This window comes from Canis aureus, chromosome 12 (assembly GCF_053574225.1).
Source record: "Canis aureus isolate CA01 chromosome 12, VMU_Caureus_v.1.0, whole genome shotgun sequence".
Classification (NCBI taxonomy): Eukaryota; Metazoa; Chordata; class Mammalia; order Carnivora; family Canidae; genus Canis; species Canis aureus.
The window spans coordinates 51,843,878-51,870,160 of record NC_135622.1 but is presented as its reverse complement, the minus strand read 5'-3'; the positions used below and the strand labels follow the sequence as shown (position 1 = coordinate 51,870,160).

At 39.6% G+C, this 26,283-nt stretch overlaps 2 protein-coding genes and 1 pseudogene across 4 annotated transcripts in view; 2 read left to right on the top strand and 1 right to left on the bottom strand.

Moving 5' to 3' along the window:
• The window catches only part of SMC6 (structural maintenance of chromosomes 6), a 68,014-nt gene extending 45,838 nt beyond the window's left edge, over positions 1–22,176 (bottom strand). Inside the window, exons 1-6 of one of the 2 annotated variants that reach the window (XM_077844057.1) lie at positions 22,017–22,176; positions 14,283–14,425; positions 11,889–12,006; positions 9,526–9,631; positions 3,392–3,528; positions 2,722–2,783 (exon numbers count right to left, since the gene is read on the bottom strand). In XM_077844057.1, coding sequence (XP_077700183.1) covers positions 2,722–2,783; positions 3,392–3,528; positions 9,526–9,631; positions 11,889–12,006; positions 14,283–14,420 — 561 coding nt within the window. In that variant the 5' untranslated portion in view covers positions 14,421–14,425; positions 22,017–22,176. Of the gene's footprint in view, positions 1–2,721; positions 2,784–3,391; positions 3,529–9,525; positions 9,632–11,888; positions 12,007–14,282; positions 14,426–15,350; positions 15,373–22,016 lie in introns of those variants that run through there. The other variant, XM_077844058.1, reaches the window with a different exon arrangement.
• On the top strand, positions 117–1,483 carry LOC144324707 (dnaJ homolog subfamily A member 1 pseudogene; annotated as a pseudogene).
• A 121-nt stretch (positions 22,177–22,297) lies between the features above and the next one.
• GEN1 (GEN1 structure-specific endonuclease) overlaps positions 22,298–26,283 on the top strand; it is a 33,933-nt gene continuing 29,947 nt past the window's right edge. Inside the window, exon 1 of one of the 2 annotated variants that reach the window (XM_077844060.1) lies at positions 22,298–22,762. In XM_077844060.1, the coding sequence (XP_077700186.1) occupies positions 22,716–22,762 (47 nt within the window). In that variant the 5' untranslated portion in view covers positions 22,298–22,715. The remainder of the gene's footprint in view (positions 22,763–26,283) is intronic. The other variant, XM_077844059.1, reaches the window with a different exon arrangement.

The following is a 26,283-nucleotide window of genomic DNA, read 5'->3' as shown; positions in this document are numbered from 1 at the left end:
TCAAATATTTCGAAAGAGGCGGAACTTTCCAGAATACTCGGTGAGACGCGGAGGCTGCCCGAGCTGCGCCCAGCAACGCGCTCCTTCCTGCTCCCCCACACTGGCTTCGGCCCTCTCACTGGCTGTAGAAAATGGTGAAAGAAACCACTTACTATGATGTTTTGGGGGTCAAACGCAATGCCACCCAGGAGGAATTGAAAAAGGCTTACAGAAAACTGGCCTTGAAGTACCACCCTGATAAGAATCCAAATGAAGGAGAGAAGTTAAACAGATTTCTCAAGCTTATGAAGTGCTCTCTGATGCAAAGAAAAGGGAATTATATGACAGAGGAGAACAGGCAATTAAAGAAGGTGGAGCTAGTGGTGGTTTTGGCTCCCCCCATGGACATCTTTGATATGTTTTTTGGAGGAGGAGGCAAGATGCAGAGAGAACGGAGAGGTAAAAATGTTGTACATCAGCTCTCAGTAACCTTAGAAGATTTATATAATGGCACAACAAGAAAAGTAGCTCTGCAAAAGAATGTGATTTGCGATAAATGTGAAGGCCGAGGTGGTTAAGAAAGGAGCAGTCGAATGTTGTCCCAATTGCCGAGATACTGGAATGCAAATAAGAATTCATCAGATAGGACCTGGAATGGTTCAGCAAATTCAATCTGTGTGCATGGAGTGCCAGGGCCATGGGGAACGGATCAGTCCTAAAGATAGATGTAAAAGCTGCAACGGAAGGAAGATAGTTCGAGAGAAGAAGATTCTAGAAGTGCATATTGACAAAGGCATGAAAGATGGCCAGAAGATAACATTCCATGGTGAGGGAGACCAAGAACCAGGACTGGAACCAGGAGATATTATCATTGTTTTAGATCAGAAGGACCATGCTGTTTTTACTCGACGAGGAGATCTTTTCATGTGCATGGATATACAGCTGGTTGAAGCCCTGTGTAGCTTTCAAAAGCCAGGATCTACTCTTGACAACTGAACCATCGTCATCACCTCTCATCCAGGTCAGATTGTCAAGCATGGGGATATCAAGTGTGTGCTAAATGAAGGCATGCCAATTTATCGTAGACCGTATGAGAAGGGTCGCCTAATCATCGAATTTAAGGTAAACTTCCCCGAGAATGGCTTTCTCTCTCCTGATAAACTTTCTCTGCTGGAAAAACTCCTGAGAGGAAGGAAGAAGAAGAGACTGATGAAATGGACCAGGTAGAACTGGTGGACTTTGATCCCAATCAGGAAAGACGGTGCCATTACAATGAGGAAGCATGAGGATGATGAACATCATCCTAGGGTTGGTGTTCAGTGTCAGACCTCTTAATGGAGCCAGTGAATAACACTGCTGCTGGCATTTTATATGCAGTAGTGGATGAGTGAAGGACTATAATCATAGCTCACTACTTGCTATTGTTTTTGTTTTAATATTCAACTATAGTAGTGCTTTAAAAGTTAAATGAAGAATAAACTCAAATATAAAAAAAAAATATTTCGAAAGACATAAACATGTTTTTACATTCGTCAAGGAAGTGGGAGCTTAGAGAAACAGGCTTTATTTAACCTTTCCCTAATAAAAACTTTCTACTAGAGCTGTCCACATAAGGAATCAGAAGTCTCTGGCAGAAGTGATTTCTCCACCACAATCCACTTAAGCAGTTGCTGAAGGGACGGACACTTGGTGCAGATTCTACACAGGGTAAATCCAGTGAGAACTCTACTGGATGCCCTTCACAATTCTCCCAACATCCGATTCCATACTCTGTTGGTATTCTTGATTCTGCTTATAATTTGTCCTGAATTTTAGCCTCGAATTTATTTGATGTATCTGCTTTTCTCCAAATATAATTGTTTTTCTAAACTTCCGTTGTCTGATATGCAAGCTACTATCCACATGTAGTTTTTATACTTAGGTAACATAAATAAAAATCAAACACTCTATTTCTTAATCACACATTTCTGTCAAGAGCAACATGCTAGTGGTTGACCCACTGAATAGCAAAATACAGAACATTTCTACTATCACAGGAAGTTTTCCTGGACAGATCTGTTCTAAAGCAAAATGGAAAAGAGACCTAGACTTATAACTGTTTTTTTCTCCCTAGTAACTAGTCTTGGTGTTCTCCATCCTGGAGTAAGTAAGGAGGGTGGTACATTAGGATAAACATGGATGCCTGGATCCCCATGCAGGCTCTACCAACAAATACGGCTAGACAGTGGGGTCAATTTACTTTTTCCAGTTCTATCCTCATCTACAAAATAAAGGTGAATTAGATGACCTCCAAAGGCAATTCCAATACTAATTAATTAGACCATATGCTCTATTTTTAATTATTCAAAGTATCTCAGCAAAAAGGACTGGACTTGTCTCCTATAGGTACGACCAATAACTCCAAAATACATAAACAAATGCTTTATTTTTCTAGAATAAATTTCCTTTCTACAAAAATTTAGCATCTGAGTTTAGAAAACTTAGATGCTATTCCAACTAGAATAACAGGAAGCAAAGAAACTTTATAGCCGTTAGTAACATCCAGTTTAGCCCATACCATTGGGTCATGCACTGAAAATGCTGAATTAGTAAATTTTAAGCAACTTCACTAACAATAGTTGTAAACATTTGTCCTATGGTCAACTTACTTATAGAAGTCCATTTTAGTTCTTTCAACACTACAAATGAAATCACATGAGAAAGTGACCAGTGCATTAATCTCAAACAAAATTTAGCAATTACCTGTATGTTAAAATGATCAAGAATTGCAATCAGTTCTTCTTTTCTAGTAGAAACCACAGTGCCTGATTAAGAGAAACAAATAAAATGACCAGACCATTTCTAGGGCAAAAATATGGAGAAAAAATAAGCACTCACTCATAAATACAAATATTAACTATTTTTGTCATGTCCTTAAGAATAGGCACAGATCTGAGAGAGCTGCATGCTGCAGTCATCACCACCCAAGCACACGGAGGAGGAAACAGCATGGATACAAGGACAGTGCTGTTCTCCCCATAGCAAAACACTGGCTTTTCCTTCTCATCTAGGTCTTCACCTCCTCTTCCTTCATGTCCTTTTCCACCTTTGGTTAACTCCCCTTTCTACATGTGATAAAAACTACAGAAGTGGAAGGAGGCCTGCAGCTGAGAACAAAGTGGTAAAGCCTGTTTCAAGACTCAGACTGATAATCATGGTTCTGCTGGTATGTCTTGTGGTAAAACAACTGTGTATATATGTTCATATTTAATCATGGGTGTGTAATACATGCAGCCAACCTATCACATGACAAGAAAATGGTTTCAAGAGATTGGGAAGAAATGCCCTTTCAATGAATATCTGAACAATCACTTCACTCTAACTGAATATTTAGTAGCATTTTATATGAAATGAAAAGACATTCATAACAAACCTGTTTCACTTTTTAGTTTATAAGACCGACTTCCATCCATGCTGATGTGCTGCTGCACGACTATAGAGTTGCCATACACATTTGCTCTATAGGCATCATCTCCTCTGTTCCTTAATGTTATGGAGATATCTGCTGAGCTAAAGCAAGAAGGTTAAGAGAAGTCACATGAAGGTACAGTGCAATTTCAATCCAGGTTGCTATAATTTTCAAAACCTCCAAAGCAATTTGCCTAATTCATTTGAAAAGTAGCTTTACACCAGCCATTGATGGCTACCAGATTATGACAGAATAATGTCGAAGATAACACACCTAACAAAAAACAAAGTTGAGAATAAGGGTTATAAAAACATTGACTATCCTATCTATAATAGAAATATTACATTCACATAAAAACCTCTTTTTTAAAAAGATTTTATTTATATATTTGAGAGAGACAGCATGAGTTGCGGAGAGTGGGGAGGAGCAGAAGGAGAGGGAGAGGAACAAGTAGATGCCCTGCTGAGCCAAAAGCCCAAAGCGGAGCTCAATCTCAGGACCCTGAGATCACAATCTGAGCTGAAGTCAGACACTTAATGAACTGAGCCACCCAAGCACCCTAAAACCATTTAAGTTTGGTGGTTTCAAATCATGTTGATAAGTTATACGTTTTCCTATAAGCAGCATGTAATACTATACCACCTGACTACTCTAAATTACATAATAAAGCATCATGCTAACAGCTGACCTTTAAGAATAATTAAGTAACAATTATGGTGAAGTAATAACTTTCTAAGAGCATCAGAATCAAAAGAAGCAACTTTAACCTTTCAAATACTTGGCAATAAAAAAATGAAAGTATTTGGTATCAAGAAACATAAAAAAAGGTAAAAAATTATTGAAGTTTTATTGGTATTATGAAAATTAGTTTTAAAGTTTTAAAAAAGTTTAAAGCATTTATAGCCATGTACATTTTAAAATATTATAGGAGGGACGCCTGGGTGGCTCAACGGTTGAGCGTCTGCCTTTAGCTCAGGGTGTGATCCCAGAGTCCCGGGATCGAGTTCCACATCAGGATCCTTGTATGGAGCCTGCTTCTCCCTTTGTCTGTGTCTCTGCCTCTGTCTCTCATGAATAAATAAATAATTCTTTTTAAAAATAAGTAAAATGTTATAGGAAAAAAATATATCAATCTTTATTTTTCTACTTTAATTTTTGTTAAAATGAGACAGAAAAACAATGTCAATCAAGTCTACTACTAAATACATTAAAATTTCCTTAAACAAAAAAGGAGATTAACTTTTTTCCTAGCTCATATGAACATCTGCCAAAATGCTAAAGTCCTTTAATGTGAAACTGCTTTAACTGATAATTAAATGGAATCTTTAATATTATTTGTTTTCATGAATTTGTAATCATATTCCCAAATTGCTTCCATTTACAAGAATTGCAGAAAAATACAAGCAAGATGAACTTTACTGTATGCCGGTATTACAGTAGGCCCACTGAAGGAAGGGTTTCTCTGCTGCTGCTCCCTCACCCCCTTCTCTGAGTGCCCAAGCAGAAAGATAGGGCTGAGCAACCATCAGTCCAGTCTCCACCCTGTCCCCCAGAGATGGAGCTAAATACAGAAATCTGACAGTAACTGAAGCAGATTCTCTTCTTTCAAAATTCAAATTAAGAAGAACTAGTAAAATCCAAATAAGGCCTGTAGTTTCCTCAGTAATACTGTGCCAATGTGAACTACATAGCTTTGATAAAAGTACCTTTGTTACCTAAGATGTCAACATTAAGGAAAAGTAGATGAAGGGAATAAAGGAAACTGTACTACCTTTGCAACATTTCCATAAATCTAGATGATTTCAGTGAAAACGTTTTATCAACAAACCCAAATGAAGGCACAACCAGTTTAAGAGCTGGGGATTCCTTGAGGCCTCTGAGGACCAGGGAAACCAGTTTGGGACATGGCTCCTGATGAGAAGCTCCAGAGAGCAGCAGGAGCACACAATGGAGAAGTTCCTGGGAAACCATCAAGACACATTGAAAGAGAAACACACCCACAGACACTGGCAGTGAGTCAGAAACACAGAGAACATGAGAGCACTTCCTTAAACACACAGCCCCACAGACTAAAGTGGTAAGAGGTCAACGACTGTGCACGCAAAGACACGGAGTAACAAAGACTCTGGGAAGTTATAAGGAAGGGAACACATAGTCCAGAGACAATGAGAGAGAAAAAAACACATTCACAAACCCACACACTTGATATAAGAGGACTGAGGAAAAGGAACACAACATAACAGCACAGCCCATTGAGTGAGGGGGTGACGGAGGGTGGTAGAGCAAGCAGAAGGGTTGCAGCATGCATCTAAAGTCACACAGAGAGAAAGGCAGAGACACAAAAAAGAGCAAGCAGAAGGGTTGCAGCGTGCATCTAAAGACACACAGAGAGAAAGGCAGAGACACAAAAAAGAAAGGCCCAAAGACAGATAAAACTTGCTTCTGAAGTCTCTCAGTTTTGGTCACTTGTGAAAACTTCTTCCCTGCAGGTTGTAAGAAATATATCCCTGAATCTTCACAATAAATCTCCTTTTCTAAATTACTTTAAGCTGGGGTGTGCGTGTTTAAATCAGAAATACACAATTAAGACATATATGCTCCTGGAAAATTGTAACTAATAGGATTTTTAAAAGATTCCAAGGTGATTCTAATGAACAGTCAAGGTTGAAAACCACTAACTAAAGTATAACAGGAGAAGGGCAGCTGGCCTACTATACGGAGAAAAAAATATTTTATTTCATTAACTAGTATGATTACCCAGTATTAAGTGAATGTACCTCATGAACACATTTTAAAAATAAAGTGACAGGGGATCCCTGGGTAGTTCAGCGGTTTAGCGCCTGCCTTTGGCCCAGAGCGTGATCCTGGAGTCCCGGGATCGAGTCCCGCATCAGGCTCCCTGCATGGAGCCTGCTTCTCCCTCTGCCTGTGTCTCCGCCTCTCTCTCTCTCTCTCTCATGAATAAATAAATAAAATCTTTTAAAAAAATAAAATAAAAAATAAAAATAAAGTGACTACAGAGAAACAAAAGCAAAAATGAACTACTGAGACCTCATCAAGATAAAGAGCTTTTGCAAAGCAAATAGTCAACAAAACTAAAAGGCAATCTAGAGAATGGGAAAAGATATTTGCAAATGTCTTATCTGATAAAATCTACAAAGAACTTATCAAACTCAATACCTAACAAACAAATCTAGTCAAGAAATGGGCAGAAGACATGACCAGAAATTTCCCCAAGAAGTCATACAAATGGCCAAAAGACACGTGAAAACATGCTCAACATCACTCGGCATTGGGAAAATACAAATCAAAACCACAATGTGATACTACATCATGCTAGACAGAATGGCTAAAATTAACAACACAGGAAAAAAAATGTTGGCAAGGATGCAGAGAAAGGGGAACCCTCTTCCACTGTTTGTGGGAATGTAAACTGGTGCAGTCCCTCTGGAAAATACTATGAAGATTTCTCAAAAAGTTAAAAATAGGGAAGCCTGGGTGGCTCAGTGGTTGAGCATCTGCCTTTGGCTCAGGGTGTGATCCCGGATCAAGTCCCACATCGGGCTTCCTACATGAAGCCTGCTTCTCCCTCTGCCTATGTCTCTGCCTCCCTCTCTCTCTCTGTCTCTCTCTCAGTCTTTCATGAATAAATAAAATCTTTAAGGAAAAAAAAAGTTAAAAATAGAGCTACCCTACGACCCAGCAATTACAACACCAGGTATTTTGCCAAAGGATACAAAAACAGTGATTCAAAGGGGCACTTGCACCCCAATACTTATAGCAGCAATGTCTACATTAGCCAAAATATGGAAAGAGCCCAGATGTCCATCAACAGATGAACGGATAAAGAATACATACTTATAGACACACACATTAGAATATTATTCAGCCATCAAAAAGAATGAAATCTTGCCATTTGCAATGACTTGGACAGAACTAGAGGGTATTATGCTAAGTGAAGTAAGTCAGAGATAGATCAAACATCATGATTTCACTCATATGTGGAATTTAAGAAACAAAACATGGACACAGGGGAAGGGAAGGAAAAATGAACTAAGATGGAAATAGAGGATTGGATTACTGAGAGAGGTTACCATGGGAGGAGCTGTTTTTAAATTTTAAATGAAGAAGGGGATGACTAGAGAAGAATAGTATTGGGTTTGAAAAAGCTATTTTTAAGTTACTTTTTCAGACAAGGTCAGTAAAAAAGGAGACTGAGTTCAAATTAAAGCTTTCAACTGTTATTAACTTTAAAATATATTAATATTACTATCTACAGGCAGCTGTGTTCTTGAAAGTTGGTGATTTGTGTGAGCTGGCCTTTGTCTCTTTCTTTTTAAAAATGATATTCTGAGGATAAGTCTCAGAAAGAAGTTCCTGCTTCGGTCCAGATACTTCCCAAATGGCCAAAACAAACAAACAAACAAAACCAAAACCAAAAAATTTTTAATTGAAACATTAATAAAATATCCAGTGGTACAGAAAAAAAATTATTTTCTTAAAACTCCTATTTGAAAGATCAATGTATTATCTGGCTGGGTAGACTGACTGGACAATTGAGAAATGTATAGTTAAGTATAATCAATTGAAATAGAGCTGGGATTATTAAAAATGTTGAAATAACTAATTTTTGACTACAGCTATTATTTGGTTGGGGACTCTGAAGGGGAGAGGACCTTGCTGGGCTGGCACCCAAATAAGATACGGAGAGACAGAAAATATGCTGGAGAATTGTTAGTAAATAGTTCTTTTCCAAGGCCAGAGAGCACGGGAAATTACTTTCTGTGTATCTTCACCCCTTCTTCTGAGTCCACATGGAACTCTGGCTTAGGGTTAAGATTCCTATAGTTTTCTGAGGAATACAGAAGAAAACTACAGTCCTGGTCCACATCCCATCCCCATTCTATATTTTAGCAAAAAAAAATTGAAGAAGTTAAATGGATATGATAAGGAGCAGAAGGAAAATCTATTATATGAAAAAAGAAGATCACTGTTAATTATCAAAGTTCCAGAGGTTCTGGGCATGGGAATGCACGAGAAATGAGCAATGGGAGTAGCCTCACTCTGAGAGCTAGAATAACAGAGTTTACTTCCAGTTTTTAGGAGACACAAGGATCCCTTCAGAGTTACTGAAAGCTATATTAAGAAGAAGAAGGACCTCAGCCTGAAAAGCACACCTAATGGGCAAAAGCCCTTAAGTCTACAATGATGCAAATCAGGCAATTAATATAAAGTTACATGAAGGTAAGCTATATCAAAAGGAAATATTAAGTGGAGAGCCTGGGTGGCTCAGGGGGTTAAGCATCTGACTCTTGATTTCAGCTCAAGCCATGATCTCAGAGTTGTGGGATCAAGCCCTGCACTGGGCACCATGCTCAGTGTTGAGTTGGCTTCTCCTTCTGCTCCTCCCCCTGCTCTTGCTTGCTTTCTTATAAATAAATAAATAAATAAATAAGTAAGTAAGTAAGTAAATAAAATCTTTCTAAAAAAAGAAGAAAAATATGCACAGAGCCAACGACAGTAGTTACATGACCATTCTCCAAGGGTCAAGATGGACCACCAAATAGATGTGTGGTTGTGGTCCTCAAATCAAACTCACTGGCAAACCACCTGAGTAAAGCACACAAAATCAAAGACAGAGAATGGAATACTTCTTTGGAATTCTTAGGGACTGGAGGCAGAAATTTTATGCAGGGACCCTTGGCTGGTCACTGACTCTGCTTTTGCCTACATCTTATTAACATGGACTTGAAGTTTGGGTCAAGAGCCAGGAAAGTCCAATGTTTATAACTAATCCCTTAAAGAGAAATACATGGATTTATCATACTAGTTCTTTCCTTCAAAAAGGTAAGAGAAATAAAAGTGTAAGTGGGCAGGTACACGGCAATAGTTTACACAAGCTTTTTGTCTGGAGAGTAACAGACAACAGCGGCCATGCTGGCAACAGGGAGCAAGAGAAAGGAATGCAAAAATAGGACTCTTCGGCTCTACTTCTGGGAAGCCAGTTCATTCCCTATCGTGTTTACATGAACTAGGAATCTAAAGCAGCTGTTTCTTACTAAAGGATTGAAAAATACACGTAGAAAGCAAACACTTACTTCTGTCCATCTTTCACAAAACCTTTCAAAGAAGAGCCTCTATTTGTAGCAACAGCTTTTCCTCCAAGGCCAACAATGAGAGCTGTAAGCACGGCACTCTTCCCACCTAAAGAGACAGGTGTTAAAGAAATCACATTCATTAAAGATAGAAACAAAAAGGCTGCCTTCTACCATTTGATATAAAAAGATTTCTGAATAAAAATGTAAATTAGTTCTAACCCTGAAGTGTTACACTTCAATTATCATCTTCTCTCAGCGACCTTAAAAAAAGTTGTACCTATCATGAGATATTTAGCTGCTGCTATCAGGAAAAAAAAATAGTACATTTCAGAAATCAAATTTTCACCACTAATAAGGAAATGGTAAAAATGGTTGCTATCTTTCCTTTTTTTTTTTTTTTTTTAAAGATTTTATTTATTTATTTATGATAGACAGAGAGAGAGAGAGAGAGGCAGAGACATAGGCAGAGGGAGAAGCAGGCTCCATGCACCGGGAGCCCGACGTGGGACTCGATCCCGGGTCTCCAGGATCGCGCCCCGGGCCAAAGGCAGGCGCTAAACCCCTGCACCACCCAGGGATCCCGGTTGCTATCTTTCCAACATAAAATTCTCATTGTTTCTCTTGGTCCAACAGCCTATTAAAAACAAGCCTATATTTGTGACTACACATGTATATTTACTTCATCTAACTTTTATTACATTCTAATTTAGGCGTAATTTACTTTCTCCATAAATTCACAGAAATCAGAAACTATTTTTAACAACCCTTAAATGCAAAAGCAAGCTCCATAGGGACAGGGATGTTGCCTGTTTTATTCAATGCTGTATCTCCAAAAGCAGCTCATAATAGGCACTCTGGTATTTACCAAATGAATGAATGAACTTAAATATGGAAAAATAATCAGTCATAAAGATGAATGTTTCTGTGTAATATTTTGACAATTACTATTCCTAATTTGAATATTATTCATTTGCTAGTTTTCTGAAAAGTATACTTCTTTTTACACTAACAGATATATCATAAGCTAAAATTTCAAAATCTAAAATACTCAGAATATGTAATCATTTTCTGAACTCCACAATCAACTAATTCAATCAACTCTTACCACACCCATCATTTTCAACAATATACCCTAAATTAACCCAAATATACTACTGGTTTAGAATCTGGAATACCTTTCAAGCCTCTAAATCTCTAAGTCCCAGCTTCTTCATTTCCAAATTCATTGCCTTCACTATTTGCATTATTTTATTCATAAAATCACTGCTTCAAAATTTAAAAACAAAAAAAGACCTAATTGAAGAACCCACCAGTCATGCCTTATTTCTTGTCCCATGAGACTTCCCAGCAGCACTGATCCCTCTGTCCATTCTCTCCTTCTGAAAACGTTTTTTTCTTCACTGAATATAGAGCACAGGAAACAAAGAACAACTATACACTAAACAGAATGTAAAGCTGTACTCACCTACCGTCCTGTTCTAGCACCACCACCAGCTGTAGACTCTGTGTACTGGCTCAATCAAGATGTCAACAGCTCGCTGGCCCATCACAAAAGCTGTCTAACAGGTCTTTCTAACCCTGTGTCTCTTCCCTTCTAATCCATTGTCCACAACAACATGGCCAGTTTGTTTCAAAAATCTTGACCTTGTCACCCCTTACTCATAAACTTTACCTGGTTCTCCACTGACTTTTGAATAAAACATTAAAATCTTTATCATGGCATTCAAGATCCTCACCAATATCACCTACAACAGGACTCTTCAGTGTCAGTTTCTGTCCCTCCTTATCATGTAGAATAAGGCCATATAAGGTTGTTGCCATTGTCCATGCACATCTACTTCTACTCCTTCAAACCTCTGCTAATGTGTAATCTCTGCTTGGAGTATCTCAGCCTCTTTGACAATGAGACCTAAAGAATCTGTAATTTTCATTCAAGTAGCACCACAAATACCACCTTCTCTTTAAGCTTCATTGGCCATGGTGAGAATTAGCTTCTTTCATGTTTGGTTCCCATGGCACTCTGTTTATGCTCTATTATAACATTTAATAGATGTGAGATGCTGCGCTACCTTGGTCACAATGAGGGTAGCTTGTCCACTCTTCTACAGTATGAATTCCAAGGTAAACGGATTTAAAAAAAATTGAGGAAATGTTTATTCTTACTGTATAAATAATGAACTTAAAGTTAACTCATTATTTTCTTAAAGTGCAGGCTGGCAGCAAATACTGAAAATATTCGTGACTATAAGTTATAGATCTAAAACTTCAATTTTTAGCATTCACAGCCATCTGTTTTAAAAAGTTAATGCATTCTAACTGTAAAGTACTCCTCAAAGTCAAATAAGGAGGGCAAAAGCACTTACTTCCATTGTTGCCAACGACAAAGTTGACATTAGAACCAAATTTAAAGGGTCCAAGCATTGAATGACACATAAAGTTTCTTAGCTGAATACTCTCAATTATTCCAACTTCTGCTGCGGTCTATTAACAAAAAAGAGAGAGAAAACAATCTAATAAATTTACTATAATCATCTAAGCATTTGGAGAAAGATCAGCAGTGTTATAATGAACAGTTATAGTAACTGAATAACCTTAACTTCCATGAGTAAGAAGAAATTAAATGGGAACCTTCTAGGAGTAATCACTCATTCTAAAGTTCTTAAAGGATCTAATAACTGTATCACATAGTTTTTTAATATGGACAATACTAATGTTTTGAGTCAGGTAATTTTTGTTGGAGTGGGGCTATTTTGTGCATTTGGAGATTTTTTTAAAAGATTTTATTTTATTTAATCATGACAAACACACACACACACACACACACACACACACACACACACAGAGAGAGGCAGAGACACAGGCAGAGGGAGAAGCAGGCTCCCTGCAGGGAGCCCGACGCGGGACTTGATCCCAGATCTCTAGGATCGCACCCCGGGCTGAAGATGGCGCCAAACTGCTGGGCCACCAGGGCTGCCCTCATTTTGAGAATTTTAACAACATTCCTAGCTTCTACCCACTAGATGCTAGTAGCACACAGCTAACTCCAAGTTATGACAACCCAAAACATGTCCAGACATTGTTAAATGTCTTCTGGGGCGTGGGGGGCAAAATCTCCCCTTGGTTGAGAATCATTGGTACAGTAAAATTTCCTATAAAATATAAAACAATATTTAAAGCATCCCTGAAAGATGACTATCCAGCTATGGTTTGAACACTGAATTTGCTATAAACAATTCAAACAATAGAGCACATGTTCTTAAAAGGTAAGTAACTTTTCTTGTGATTTTCTGTCACTACTGATAAACTGTGTGACTTTGACAATGTATAAAGAATATATAGTTTCTAAATCTATAAAACAGAAATTATTCCCATAGTGTAAATATACATACATCAGCATTGGAGTTTTAGAAATGTTTTAATCAAGAGTTTGGCATATAGGGGTCACATTTTGTAATTAGAAACACCAAAATACATCAACCACATATTACCAATATCCATCTATTTTAACAGTGTCTTTAAAAACTCCCTGGCAAAAAACAAACAAACAAATAAATAAATACATAAAAATAAAAACTCCCTGGCTCTCTCCTTCTGGACATCATCTTATTAAAAAGCAAAAATATTTATATCCTTTTATGAGCAGAATATTGGAAATTATGGTTGAAGAGTTTTAAAATAAATTTTTATTTTTATCTAATTGTAGATGAAGTTGTAAGAAATAATACAGAGGGATCCTATGAATTCTTTACTCAGTTTCTGCCCAATGGTTCATCTTAAAAACTGTAGTACACTATCATAACCAGGATACTGACACTGATATAGTCAACATCCATATAGAATATTTCCATCACCACAAGGATCCCTCCTGTTGTCCTTTTATAGCCCATCTCCCCCCACCTTAACCCCTGGTCCACTAATCTGTTCTCCATTTATAAAACACTGTCATTCCACAAATGTTATAGAAATATCCATTGTTTCCTACATTGGGAGTTCACTGCTAAGTAATATTTCATGGTATGAGTGTACCATAGTATTTAACCATTCACTCACTGAATGACATCTGGGTCATTTCAGTTTTTGGCTATTACAAATAAAGCTGCTATAAACATTCATGTATATATTTTTGTGTGAAGGTATATCTTCATTTCTCTGGGACAAATGCTGAGTTATATTGTAAGTTGCTGCATACTGAATTAAAAAAAAAAAAAAAAAGAACAGCCAAACTATTTTTCGGAGTGGCCATACCATTTTATATTCCCACCAGTAACCTATGAATGATCCAGTTTTCCTGCATCCTTGCCAGCATTTGAACCTGTCACTGTTGTTTTTAACTTCACTCATTCTGATGGGTGTGTAGTAATATCTCACTGTAGTCTTAATTTGCACTTCCCCAATAATAAATGATGTTGAACACCATCTCATGTCCCTTATTGTCCTTTTGAAGTCTACAGAGTTGATGCTACAGTTTTGTTTCTGTTCCTATAATCTGTAATCTGTGTTTTCTTTCTTTTCTCCCCTTTGTTGGCCTTACTAGAGATTTGTCAAATTTATTGATCTTTCCAAAGAACAAGCTCTTTGTTTTACTGTTTTCTTTACTGATTGTTTCTAATAATTAACATAAACATCAAAAGTAGTCATATTATTTTACCTTAGTTCAAAAAAAAAAAATCATTCACTTTTCCTGATACTGAATTACCAAGAATATGACATATAAACCAGACATGAAAACCATGCTAGTTGCCAAATTTTGCACTTACCAAAGTAGAGGTACCATTAGTGAAAGAAACTGTACATTCATCTTCATCACCGTCTTTGTCAAAGTCATCCAACTCTTCTTGTCTTGGTCTTTTGGCATTTTCGGGAGAGAAGAAATTTTCTTCTTTTCTTTTGGCCATCGGGTCTGAACATTTATTAGAGTAACAATGAAGTAAATCAAGCGTAGGCATCCATATAATTATTACATACATATTGAACTTAACAAAATAAGTGAAACAAAGCTTAAGTTTTAAGTACTATGTCCATTTTGTTTTTACTTTGAAAAAAGTAAAAATAACATCTGTACATGAGAAAGGAGGCCAAGAGCCAAAAAAGGCAGGTGGTCACTAGAGGCTGGAGAGGCAACGAAACATATTCTCCAACTCAAGTGTCCAGAAAGAAACTCAGCCCTACTGCCACTTTGGTTTTAGCCCTGGGAGTCATGTCAGACTTACAACCTGCAGGGAAATAAATGTATGATTTCACCTATTTAAATCATGTGCATATGGTACACTATCTGATTTTATTTCAGTTATTCATGACCAAGATTTTATTGATATGGGCCCATCTAAATGTTCTGACTCCTAAACTCACAAAAGGTAAAAGATTTTACTTGTGAAGCTGTGGTTTCTAGTTTCCTAGATGTATTAATAGAGATGCCATAATGCCTTTGAAATTATCCCAGAGCAACCATTCATTTTTTTTTCAGATAAAACTATTGTTTCCCTTATCTATTCTCTAAAGAAATAGTCCATGGTATCTACTTTTTACCAATATATATAAAATGTATGCCTAGAAAACAAATGTATTTAAAATTATACAAGATTTTCACAACGTATGAATACTGGACCTCAAGTTAAAGCTGACAGTCTGATTAAAATTAAATACTGATTGTTACTTTCATTTTTCTCTAAAAAATACATTTAAGACTTAAAATGATATGTACCCAATAATTATTTGCTGAGTAAATGGAGAGAAAAATCCACAATATAGGTAATCAAAAATGTCTAAGATACAAAGAAAGAAGAATAGTTCTACTCTTGATCTATTTAAGACCCCATGTAGCATACCATAGCAACCAGGTCTGCACCAGGTACCTGGGCAGCAAAAGAGTTAATGAGGTTTTCTCTCTCTTGATTTTAGACTGATGGATTCCAGTTAGTCCTCAACAGAGACGACAGCCATATGTGACGATATGCACACAGGGCAACAAAGCCAATCTTATTGTATATGTGTCGGAACAGTGGAATGGGGTTCCAAAGAGATGTGCTGGAACCAGAATGGGGCCTCTATTAGAAGGAATGTGAGCAAGAAAAGGAGGGTTAGAAAGGAAGAGACACCCTAACACAGGGTTTAATTTTTTAATCCACTGCTTTGCAAACTTATATTGACATAACCAATCTTGCAGAAATATCTGTGCATAATTTGGGGAACTACCTTTGTCAGACTTGGTTATTTTGACAATGCATGCCTCATTAAGTGATTTGAGTGGTTTTCCCATCTTTTTAATGTTCTGAAATCACTTCTACCTCATGACACATTAAAATTTTTTTTTTTTTAATTTTTATTTACTTATGATAGTCACACAGAGAGAGAGAGAGAGGCAGAGACACAGGCAGAGAGAGAAGCAGGCTCCATGCACCGGGAGCCCGACGTGGGATTCGATCCCGGGTCTCCAGGATCGCGCCCTGGGTCAAAGGCAGGCGCCAAACCGCTGCGCCACCCAGGGATCCCTAAAATGTTTTTTTAAAGTGAGAAAGAAGTAGGTTTAAAGCTATTAGAAAGTAGAGACTTGAAATTTAACTTTTTGAAATCATTTAAATTTTTTTCTGTACATCAGTTTTCACAGGCTCACTATATCCTCCTGAATCCTTTTTCCATAATAATTTTATTTTCCAAAACACTGAGAATAAAAAGCTAGATTACCTTACATTTTGTAAAATCCTCATCTGCAGTCATGACTCCTTCATATAAATTCTACTTAATTAAATACTGAAATATTTTCTCCAAAAACTAGATCTTTGCTTTTTCCAATCTAGGTTTTCTTTAATGGGAATATTTTAATGTTTATTCATATTTTTTATACAACCAAATATAAGGGATATATGCAGTGGGTCCAGAATTTAATCCTTGAATCTTTCAAAGCACAAATTAAAAGCAATCCGAGACTTCCACTTCCAGGAAAATGGAATAGATATACTTTTCCCTATTCCTCTTGCTTAGTAAAACCAAAAACTTTACCAATTATATATACAACAAACATAAGATGACTCTGAATGAAAAGGAGGTAGATTGGCCAGGGACCTTAGGACACAAGAAATGACATCATGGTAAGTTCCCTGAGTTTTTGCTTTGCCACAAATATCCCAGACTTGGAGAAGACAGCAGCTGGGGAGACATCAGCAGGTGCAGAGGGCAAAAAGACCAAATGAAAGCTTGTTCTCTCCAGCCAAAGGACCAGAAAAACTGCATCCTAACAAGACAGAAGACATTTAGATCATAATTGCTCTGCTCCAGCCAAATACCATGAAAAAAACTACAGTGCCTCCTTCTACTCCAACAACACATACACATACTAGCAAAGGCCAAACAGATAGCCTGTACTTCCAGTTTATAAGGCCATAAGTACACATCTCCACATCCCAATTGGGCTAGTGTCAGAGAATGCCACGTTGGCCAAATAGGGAGCCATAATGGTGTCAGTAGGGCCCACCTAGAGAGCCTAGATATCCACTCCCATCAGGCAGTAATAGGGTGCTACTTACTCCTATTTCCCATTGGGTGGTGTCACATGAGATCTTCTACCCCTACCCAGGGAGGTAAAAGTACATGGAAACACCAAAATTCCCACTGATCGAATAGTCACTGCAGCTAAGCAAAGAGCTCTGGTAAAGTTCTAGACAAGAATCTTTGCATCTACAACCTAATACCATAGGGCTACAGTTCTCAAAGGCTGTGACTGACCTCTTAAAAAGTTCTCAGGACTTCAAAGAGCTTTTTGTTTATATCTATCAATATCGACCATATTGTAAATTAAAACTGAGAAACTTTTAAAACAAAGAACACACATGTACACCTTCTATAAATCCTCAGAGCAATGACTGAAATGAGACATTTCTCATAACCTCTGGAAAACTCCATTCGTTCATAGGTGAATGACAGTGAAAAAGGCAAATAACATCAGGCTGTTATTTGGAAACTGTTTGACTTTGTAGACCCTTTCAAAGAGTCTCATGGATCCTGGACCACTCTCTGCAAACTGCTTAGTATAGGGGATACTATAAGCAAGTCCATGACACAGTGGCATAAATTATGAGGCATAGCTAGTAAGCAATTAAGTTAGAACAGAAGAGAAGAAGCCAACCGTAGAATGACTAATAGATTTGATATTCAAAGTATGGTCCAAGGACCAGCAAATAGCATCTATATCTCCTGGGAATGTATTAGGTATCCAGAATCTCAGGCCCCTTCCTAAACCAAATGAATCAGAATCTTCATTTTTAACAAGACCTCAGGAGATTCGTAAGTGCATTAAAGTTTAAGAACTGTTGTAAACAGTTTGACTTTATCCTATCCGTAAGGCAATAAAGAACCTAATCATGATAAAACAAATACCATCTAAAAAAGGTATTTGTTAGATCATATGTGAATGACATTTAACCCAAACAAATGCCTAAAATAATATTAGCATTACAGTCATAATTACATAATATTCAACATCTTTTTTTTTTTTTTACAAATAAATGAATGTTAATTTTGAATCTCTTACACAAGTCAAAACTTGAAAATCCAACCTATTCCTCAAACTATTTAACAAGGGTCAATGTATATTAGTTTCAGCTTGTTGCTACCATAAATTCCCTAGAATATCACCATGCCATTATTTTCCCAAAAATTCCTTCTCTCCTACCCATCTTCTATTTCCTTTACAATTACCGAGCAGTAATTTATTTATTGTAGGAGAGGAAAGAGGACGCATTGCCAATACCGTTTCATTAATGCCCAATAATGATCTTGCAGTTAGCAGACACTCAGACATCAGCTGACTGATCTTAGTATTTTACCATGAAAAAAATGGCACTTTTTCAAGTAAAACTCTGGGGAGGAGGTGCATATAGATAAATGTGGTTAAGCTTCTTACAATGAATGTGAGATTCTGTACTACACAGAAGATGGTGTGCTACATGATGACGATGTTTTTTATTTGCTGTGCTTGGCCTAGGATTTGCAGTTTGCTATTAGGTTGCCATGGTAACATGCATCTGACAGACACTGAAGGATCCTACCTTTTAAAATAAAAATCACTCTGTCATTTAATGATAATGGATTTTTAAAAACACATATGAATGTCCTGAGAGTTAGATACAAGTTAAAACAGTAAAATTGTTTCCAAAAGGCTGAAGAGACATATAAATAGATGCAAAGAAAAATACTTCTAATATTCTGAAATACAAAAGGCAAAAAAAAAAAAAAATCTCTGAGATTTTTAATACATCCTTAAAGCTCTTCATTTGTTTATTTAGAATAAAAAAGTCAGAATTAAGGAACATATCTCCTCTCCCTCACTGGAGGCAAATCAGAGCAGAATAGTAACATATATACAACTATCAATAAAAAAATAAGTTCAAGAAGGAAAAATCAATAACCAAGAGTTCATTGCAGCAAGTAAATGAATAGGAAATGATAGATCAAATACACTTCAACAGGATTATATAAATTTCTCAATTTTAAATTTTATCATGAGCCATCTAATAATTCCTACTTCCCATTAATACCCAAGTAAGAACTAAGAGCAGTGAGAACAGATAGAACTGAAATTATCAACAGAAAATGTGGTAAAAAATAAAGGAAAATTGCTGCTACATCTGTATCGGCTGTAGACTGTTTACCTCATCTCCAATTCTGCCCCTCCCACCACCACCAACATACTAAATTCTGCATTAATCTCATTTTTAATGTATGGAACTAATTAATTAAGCACACTGCTTAGGATATATCACAAAATCATAAGATGCAACACATAACAAGTAATACAAATATTTAAGTGAAAAAAATTCCTAAGTCTATCAAACAATTCTAGATCTGCAAAACTGGGAAACAGCAAGCATAGCATTTCAGATAATAAAATCTGAAAACTCAGATTTGTTATTTTATTTATTTATTTATTTATTTATTTAACACTCATATATGCTATTTTTAATAACATCCTTGTAGCCTCAACCTGGAGGACAAATAAGAGAGAGTGAATAGGGGCAAATAAGACCAGCCACTAAAGGGTGAGGGGGCAGTGCAGCAAAGCAGTGGCAGGATCAGGGATGAAAGGAACAGAAGAAACCAAGAGATGTAAAAGTATGGGTAAAGTGAGGGAGTAGCATTAATTTCGTTAAATATCTACTTACTACATGCTTAGCTTTTGAGATAAACAATTTATCTGCTTTGATCCTCAAAATCTTTATAAGTACTGCCCTTATTCTACAAAAAGGGATATTGAGACTCCAGGGGAAGACATTATGCCCAGGCTTGTGTAGCTATACTTTAGTAGAGGTCCATCTAAACCCAGGTTTGCCAAAACCCAAAATCAAACCTCTTCAATGCCTAGATTCCTCCAGGCATAAACAACTGAGTTTGTTTATAGGCAGCAAAACTGGCTATTAATCTAGTCATCTTCTTATCTATCTTTGTTAATTTATAAAACTACAAAAAGAATTCTATTGTGATGTGTCCTTCTAATATTACTATTAAAACTTTGAGCTTTATAAAATCATTTTGTGTTTCATTTTTAGAAACAACCTTCACACAATGCTAAATGTCATTTTAAGTAGACAGTGCAGGTTTGGAAAGAAAAGGGATAAATAATAAATTTATTTTGCTTGGAAACACTGAGTTTGAAGTGCTCCTACGACATTGCGAAGGAGAGGTCAATAGGCGGTAAAATATGCTCAGCAGTAGGAGTGCATTTGGGAGTGGTACTAAGAAAGCTACAGAAATTATTTTGAATTTGGTCACCAGGGAAAGTATGTTAAGTGAGAAAAAAATGTATCTCATTAACTAGTAAATGAGAATGGCAACATTAATATTAGTGACTATACCTGACCCTTAAGTACCTGGACTTACTAGTGAGTGTGTGTGTGTGTGTGTGTGTGTGTAGAGAACTGTGACAAGTAACTGTGTTTTAACTATAATGCATATCATTACGGTAAAATTTGAGTTACTTGTTTATGGATTCCTGAAAATAAGTACAGCTTTGATTCACTTTTCTTAAGTTTTAAAATAAGTCAAAATTTAGGCAGGTTTTATATAAAATTCCACATCTAGACACTTAGTAAAATTAGCCTTTGGGGAATAAAAACTGATTCTCACTTTAACAACTTTAATATACCATTTGTACTTACCCTGTTGCTAGGCTCAATATTAAATGATGTATAATTATTACAGATAGAGATAGGGCTATAAATACCCTCCTCCCACCACACACACACACATACTTAAGAATCCTGGGGTTAGGTACTACAGCTATTTTCCTCCAATTACAGAATAAGAAGGAAAACTTAAGAGAGGTGATACCCAAAAGCTCTGGGTCTCCCAACACTCGTTCTCTTACATAAAAACATGTCTTTAAAGCAATGTTCTAGGGAATCTCCAAATTTTCTGTACTTCTACCCATTCAGGAGAAGAAAATCTGAATACATATTTCAGCATAAGATTATCACTCTGTATTTCACACGGTACTAGAATCAGATAAAGTAAATCTAAACAGAAGTTCTAATACGTTCCCTTCCAACCACACACCCATGGTACTAACTACTACTACACCTAATACCTGCAGGCCAATGCATAGGCTACTGGGTTTTTTTGTTTTTGTTTTGCTATTGAATATTTTAAAAGACAGCAGCCATCTAAAAGTTAGGGAGTTTGGACTTTTTTTTTTTTCCTTCTTTGAATATACATTCCGCTATAGCCTGTCTTTAAAACACTCGCTTTTAATCTCCTACTCGTGAGATGTACAGGATAATGAGAGCTCGCGTAAATTCTGCCTTCCAAGGTTTACACACAAAATAGCGGCTCTTTCCAGGAATTACCACAGTATTCTCTCAAGTCTTATTGGTCCTGCAGCCGTTTCTCTGGAGTCTTGGGTTCCACAATTCCCAGTCGGGATTCCTCTCCAGCTCGTTCCCACCAGAAAAAGAGGGAACAGAAATGCCACCACGCAACCTCCACACATGACAGTTTTAATTTTCTTCTAGATGATACAATCTGCGTTGTCATGACTCTGGGGCTCGACAACAAATCCGACCTAAGTGCTCATCGCCTACATCTCCTCGACAGACTAAGTTGCAGCCGCCGAGGGAGCGACTCGCTCTGAGAGCCGGATGTCCGACCCCCCCTCCCCCCCCCCGACCCCGTCCCCGTCCCCTCAGGCGGCGACTCCGAGCCGAGGGCCGCCCGCGGCCGGGCGCCGGGTCCCAGAGCCCCGCAGAGCCCGAGGAGGGGCCCACAGCGGCGACGAGCAAGTTTCCCGCGGTTCAGGGGACCCGTGTGCCCCGCAGAGACAGCCCGAAGATCCCGGCCGGCGGACCCGTCCGCTCCGGCCCGCGAGGACACCCGGGGCGCCGCCGCCGCCGCCGCCGCTCCGGTGCCCGAGCCGCCACCAGGTGGGCTGGGGGGCGCCGGCCGAGGGGGCAGCGCCAGGGGACGGTTCCGGAGCCGGGGGGAGCGACAGCGCGCCCTCACCTTACCTCGAACAAGTCCAAGTCTCCCCGAGGAACCGGACCGGCGCGGCTGTGGCGCTGCGGCGCTGCGGCGGGGCGCTGAGGGCACCGTGGGGCGTCTCGGCCTCGGCCGGCCGCCGTTGGCCGCGGGGAACCGCGCGCCCGCGGCGGGAGGAGGCAGGAGGCTGGCTGCCCCGGCGCCCACCGCGGGACGCTCCGCGCCTGCGCCCCGCCCCCCCTCCCGCCGGGGCTCAGCCCGCGCGTGCGCGGTTCGCAGTTTTCGCGCCACTAGAGCCCAGGAGGAGGGGCCGGAAGTGCCCCTCTGCGGACGGGGAAGCGGGCAGGCACGCAGGGCTCGGCGTCGGCGGGACGCGCGGGGCCGACCGATTCGCCTCAGCGAAAGGGGAGACGAGTCGGAGTAGGCCGGCAACAGTTCCAAGCATGCGTAGAGCCGACCGGCTGGGCGCTGGGAAAGCCTGGCGAGAGCGCGCGGTCGGGAGAGGGGACGGTTACTTCCCGGAAGAGGCGGGGCCACGTGGGGAGGCGCCGAATTAGAAGCGCGCCCCGCGGCTTCCCGCGTCGGGGTGCTGCGCCCCAAACGTTGGCCTTTGCTTAGGGCAAAAGGAGGGAAGGCATTTCCTTTTCTTTCCTTTTTAATTTTTTTTTTTTTGAGAAAGTTTGTAAACCTGGAGGCAGCAACTGTTAGGATTCAGGCCAAAGTGGTAAATGACGTTGGGGGCGTCTTCCAAAACCGAGGAGAGAGGGTTGTCCGGGTAAGTCCCGCGGAGCGTGCGGAGGCGGCCTTGCCCGCCTGGCCCCGCCGCTCCTCGCTCGCCCGTCTCCGCTGAGGCCGGTGCACCCCGGACGTCCTCCTCCCGGGCGCACCGTGGGGCGGCCGCCGACGTCCTCCTCCCGGGTACATTGTGGGGCGGCCCCTGGACTGGACGTCCTCCTCCCGGGTGCACCGTGGAGCTACCCCTAGACGTCCTCCCGGGCATACTGTGGGGTGGCCCCTGGACTCCCTCCTCCCGGGCACACGGTGGGGCGGCCCCCGGACGTCCTCCTCCCGGGCACACGGTGGGGCGGCCCCCGGACGTCCTCCTCCCGGGCACACGGTGGGGCGGCCCCCGGACGTCCTCCTCCCGGGCACACGGTGGGGCGGCCCCCGGACGTCCTCCTCCCGGGCACACGGTGGGGCGGCCCCCGGACGTCCTCCTCCCGGTGCACCGTGGGGGCGGCCCCTGGACTGGACGTCCTCCTCCCGGGTGCACGGTGGGGCCGCCCCTGGACTGAACGTCCTCCTCCCGGGTGCACCGTGGAGCTACCCCTAGACGTCCTCCTCCCGGGCACCCTGTGGGGCGGCCCCCGGACGTCCTCCTCCCGGTGCACCGTGGGGGCGGCCCCTGGACTGGACGTCCTCCTCCCGGGTGCACCGAGGAGCTACCCCTAGACGTCCTCCTCCCGGGCACACTGTGGGGCGGCCCCCGGACGTCCTCCTCCCGGTGCACCGTGGGGGCGGCCCCTGGACTGGACGTCCTCCTCCGGGCACACCGTGGAGCTACCCCTAGACGTCCTCCCGGGCACACTGTGGGGAGGCCCCTGGACGTCCTCCTCCCGGGCACACTGTGGGGCGAATGCCCACACCCTATTCCAGGCCCAAGCGGACGTAGTCACACTGGGGTTTTCCTTTTTTTCATGATGTGCTCTGAAAATACTTCCATGATAGCAGTTACCTTAAGGCATTGTGGTTAGTTACAGCCTTTAATCACGGTGGCCTTGTAACCACCCCCCTTCCCCAAGAAATATCCGAACTAATGAGGTTCTAAGTTTCTTGGCGTAGTTTTCAGTGCTGTAGTCGCCCAGACATTAACCTGCCTCTTCTGCCTTTACACAGCTCCTCAAGTGATTACGTTGATCTAGTCAAATATTCTACCTCCTATGTTCCGCAGCCTTCCCTTAGCGGATGGGAAAAAGTGGCATTTACCGCTACTCCGCTTCACCCCCAAATAGAGGACATTTCTGGGCTCCAGGAATGGAATTCTTCCATCAAAGTCACCTTTTGCTTCTAAAGATAATCAAATGTATATTGTTCCCATCGTGGCCCTTGCCATGGCACAATGAAAAGTAGGACCTGGTCAAACTAGACTAGAACACTGCAATATCTGGTCTCGATGGTTCCTCCTTGGTAAACAATGGGAAACGGTTGGGTGGTTTCTGCTCAGATGTCACTTCCTTTAGGAAGTCTTCCTTGATGCCCAATGTTGGGTGAGGTACCTAGTCTATGTACTTCCATAGCTCACTCATGGTACCTCTGCCTGTCCTTGTCACGTTGTTGTAATTGTCTTTTCACCTCTAGTTTCACTTGCCCTACTAAAACCCTTAAATGAAGGGATTTATCTCCCCTTATTGTTTCTATCATCTAGAGTGCCTGGTACACAATAAGCATTTAATAAATATTTAATGATAATTTAAGTTTGAGGTATGTTATGTTTCAAAGTCTACACTAAATTCATAGGAAAATAAAACTGAAGAAATAATTTAAAAAACAGCATTAATTAGTGAAATTATGTGGAAATCCCATACAATCCAGTCTTGTACTGAAATAAACCATTTACCTATCTTTATATGAAAACATAGTCTTGGGAATTGGGAAATTTAAAATGTTTCACTTTATCATTAAACAGTTTTTTCCTAATGTTTTTGCTTAAAACTGAAATAAAATTGGAAAACTGATGGTTTAATAAAATGTGTATTTTTGCATAAATCAATCCACTGACCTCTTTTTATGTTCTTTAAAATTTGATTCATTACTGGAATTAGCAAGGTTCTGTGTTTTTCTCACTTCATTCAGTTTTATAATTAACCAATAAAAGCTTATTAGCTTTTAAGGAAGTTTTAGGAGCATAAATTGATTTATGGGCACCATATGGTTACATCAAAGGATTTGTTTTGTTTTAACCTGAAGTGGATTCCTGAGCCCTTTTTTTTAAACTAGAAATTCATATTCTTTCTGTCAAGCAGTAGGTTCTAGAATAGAGTGTTTTTATTTTAGTACAAACTACCAAAATTGTTCATGAAATTCAGAGACTATCAGAATCTTAGGGTTCATTTGGTGTAGTACCTCTCATTTTGTAGATGGGTTAAATGTCTTTCCAAGGTCATACAGCTTCAGTATTACATCCAAGACCAACATCCTAGGTTTCCATCCCAAGACAAGCACTTTTCAGTAAACTAAATAAATTGAATACACTAATAGGTTATAAAGTTACTTACTGTGGGTTGTTCTGACTTTGTTGATTTACATTAAGTATTGTGCTGCATTAATTCTTAAGAATTGTTACTATGTTAACAAGACTTTATATGTAATATATATTGGCTGCAATACAGATTGATGTCAATAAAACTATGACATTATAAAAGATGGGAACAGAGACTCACCATGTCCCACACCACAAATTTTTCAAATTAAGCAAGAAAAAATTATACATAGTTGTGAGTTTGATATATGTTGTATTTAATTTTACTTAGTGTTAAGCTATTTTCAAGTAACCTCATCAGGTTGATCATGACCTCATTCAAAAACCATCTGTTCTATCTCTGAGTGTAGTTGTACTTGAATATCTTAAAAGTTGTTGGATTCTGTCCCTTTTGGAACTTTATATCCTTTTATCATCTTACCGTTGCAACTTAATGTTCAGAGGAAGCGCTGGAGCAAAGAAAGTGGCATGGAGTGGAGAACTATAGACCGTGGGAATAGACATTTTGGATTAACTGCATTCTTAAAACATGGTGTTATTTTTCATAAAATACACATTTCACATAATTTTCCTCTTTCTGGTCTATTGGGATATTCTTTATGCTGCTTTTAGGAGTGATCTTCAAAAGGAACATACATTTTAAACTTAACCAATTTAGATAGTATATCTAATGACGATAATCCTAAAATAGGATTTTAAAATAATGGATTACATGTCAAACACTTAGATAGTTTTACTTTTTATTTATTTATTTTTGTGTGTGTGTTTTATAACTGGCTATAAGATAGCACCGTAAGTGAAGAAGTAAATTAACATGTGACAAACAGGAAGGTGATTTAATGTTTTAGGTTTTTAAACAGGATCACTCTGGCTTCTTTGAGGAGAACAGTTGTGTGGGAGAGGAGAGTAGTAAAAAGAAGCAGGGAGGCCAGTTGGGAGACTGTTACTTATATACAGGCAATGCCAGGGGATTTTCATTAGCAATGGGGATTTCAGGGGCACCAGGGTGGCTCAGTGGTTGAGCATCTACCTTTGGC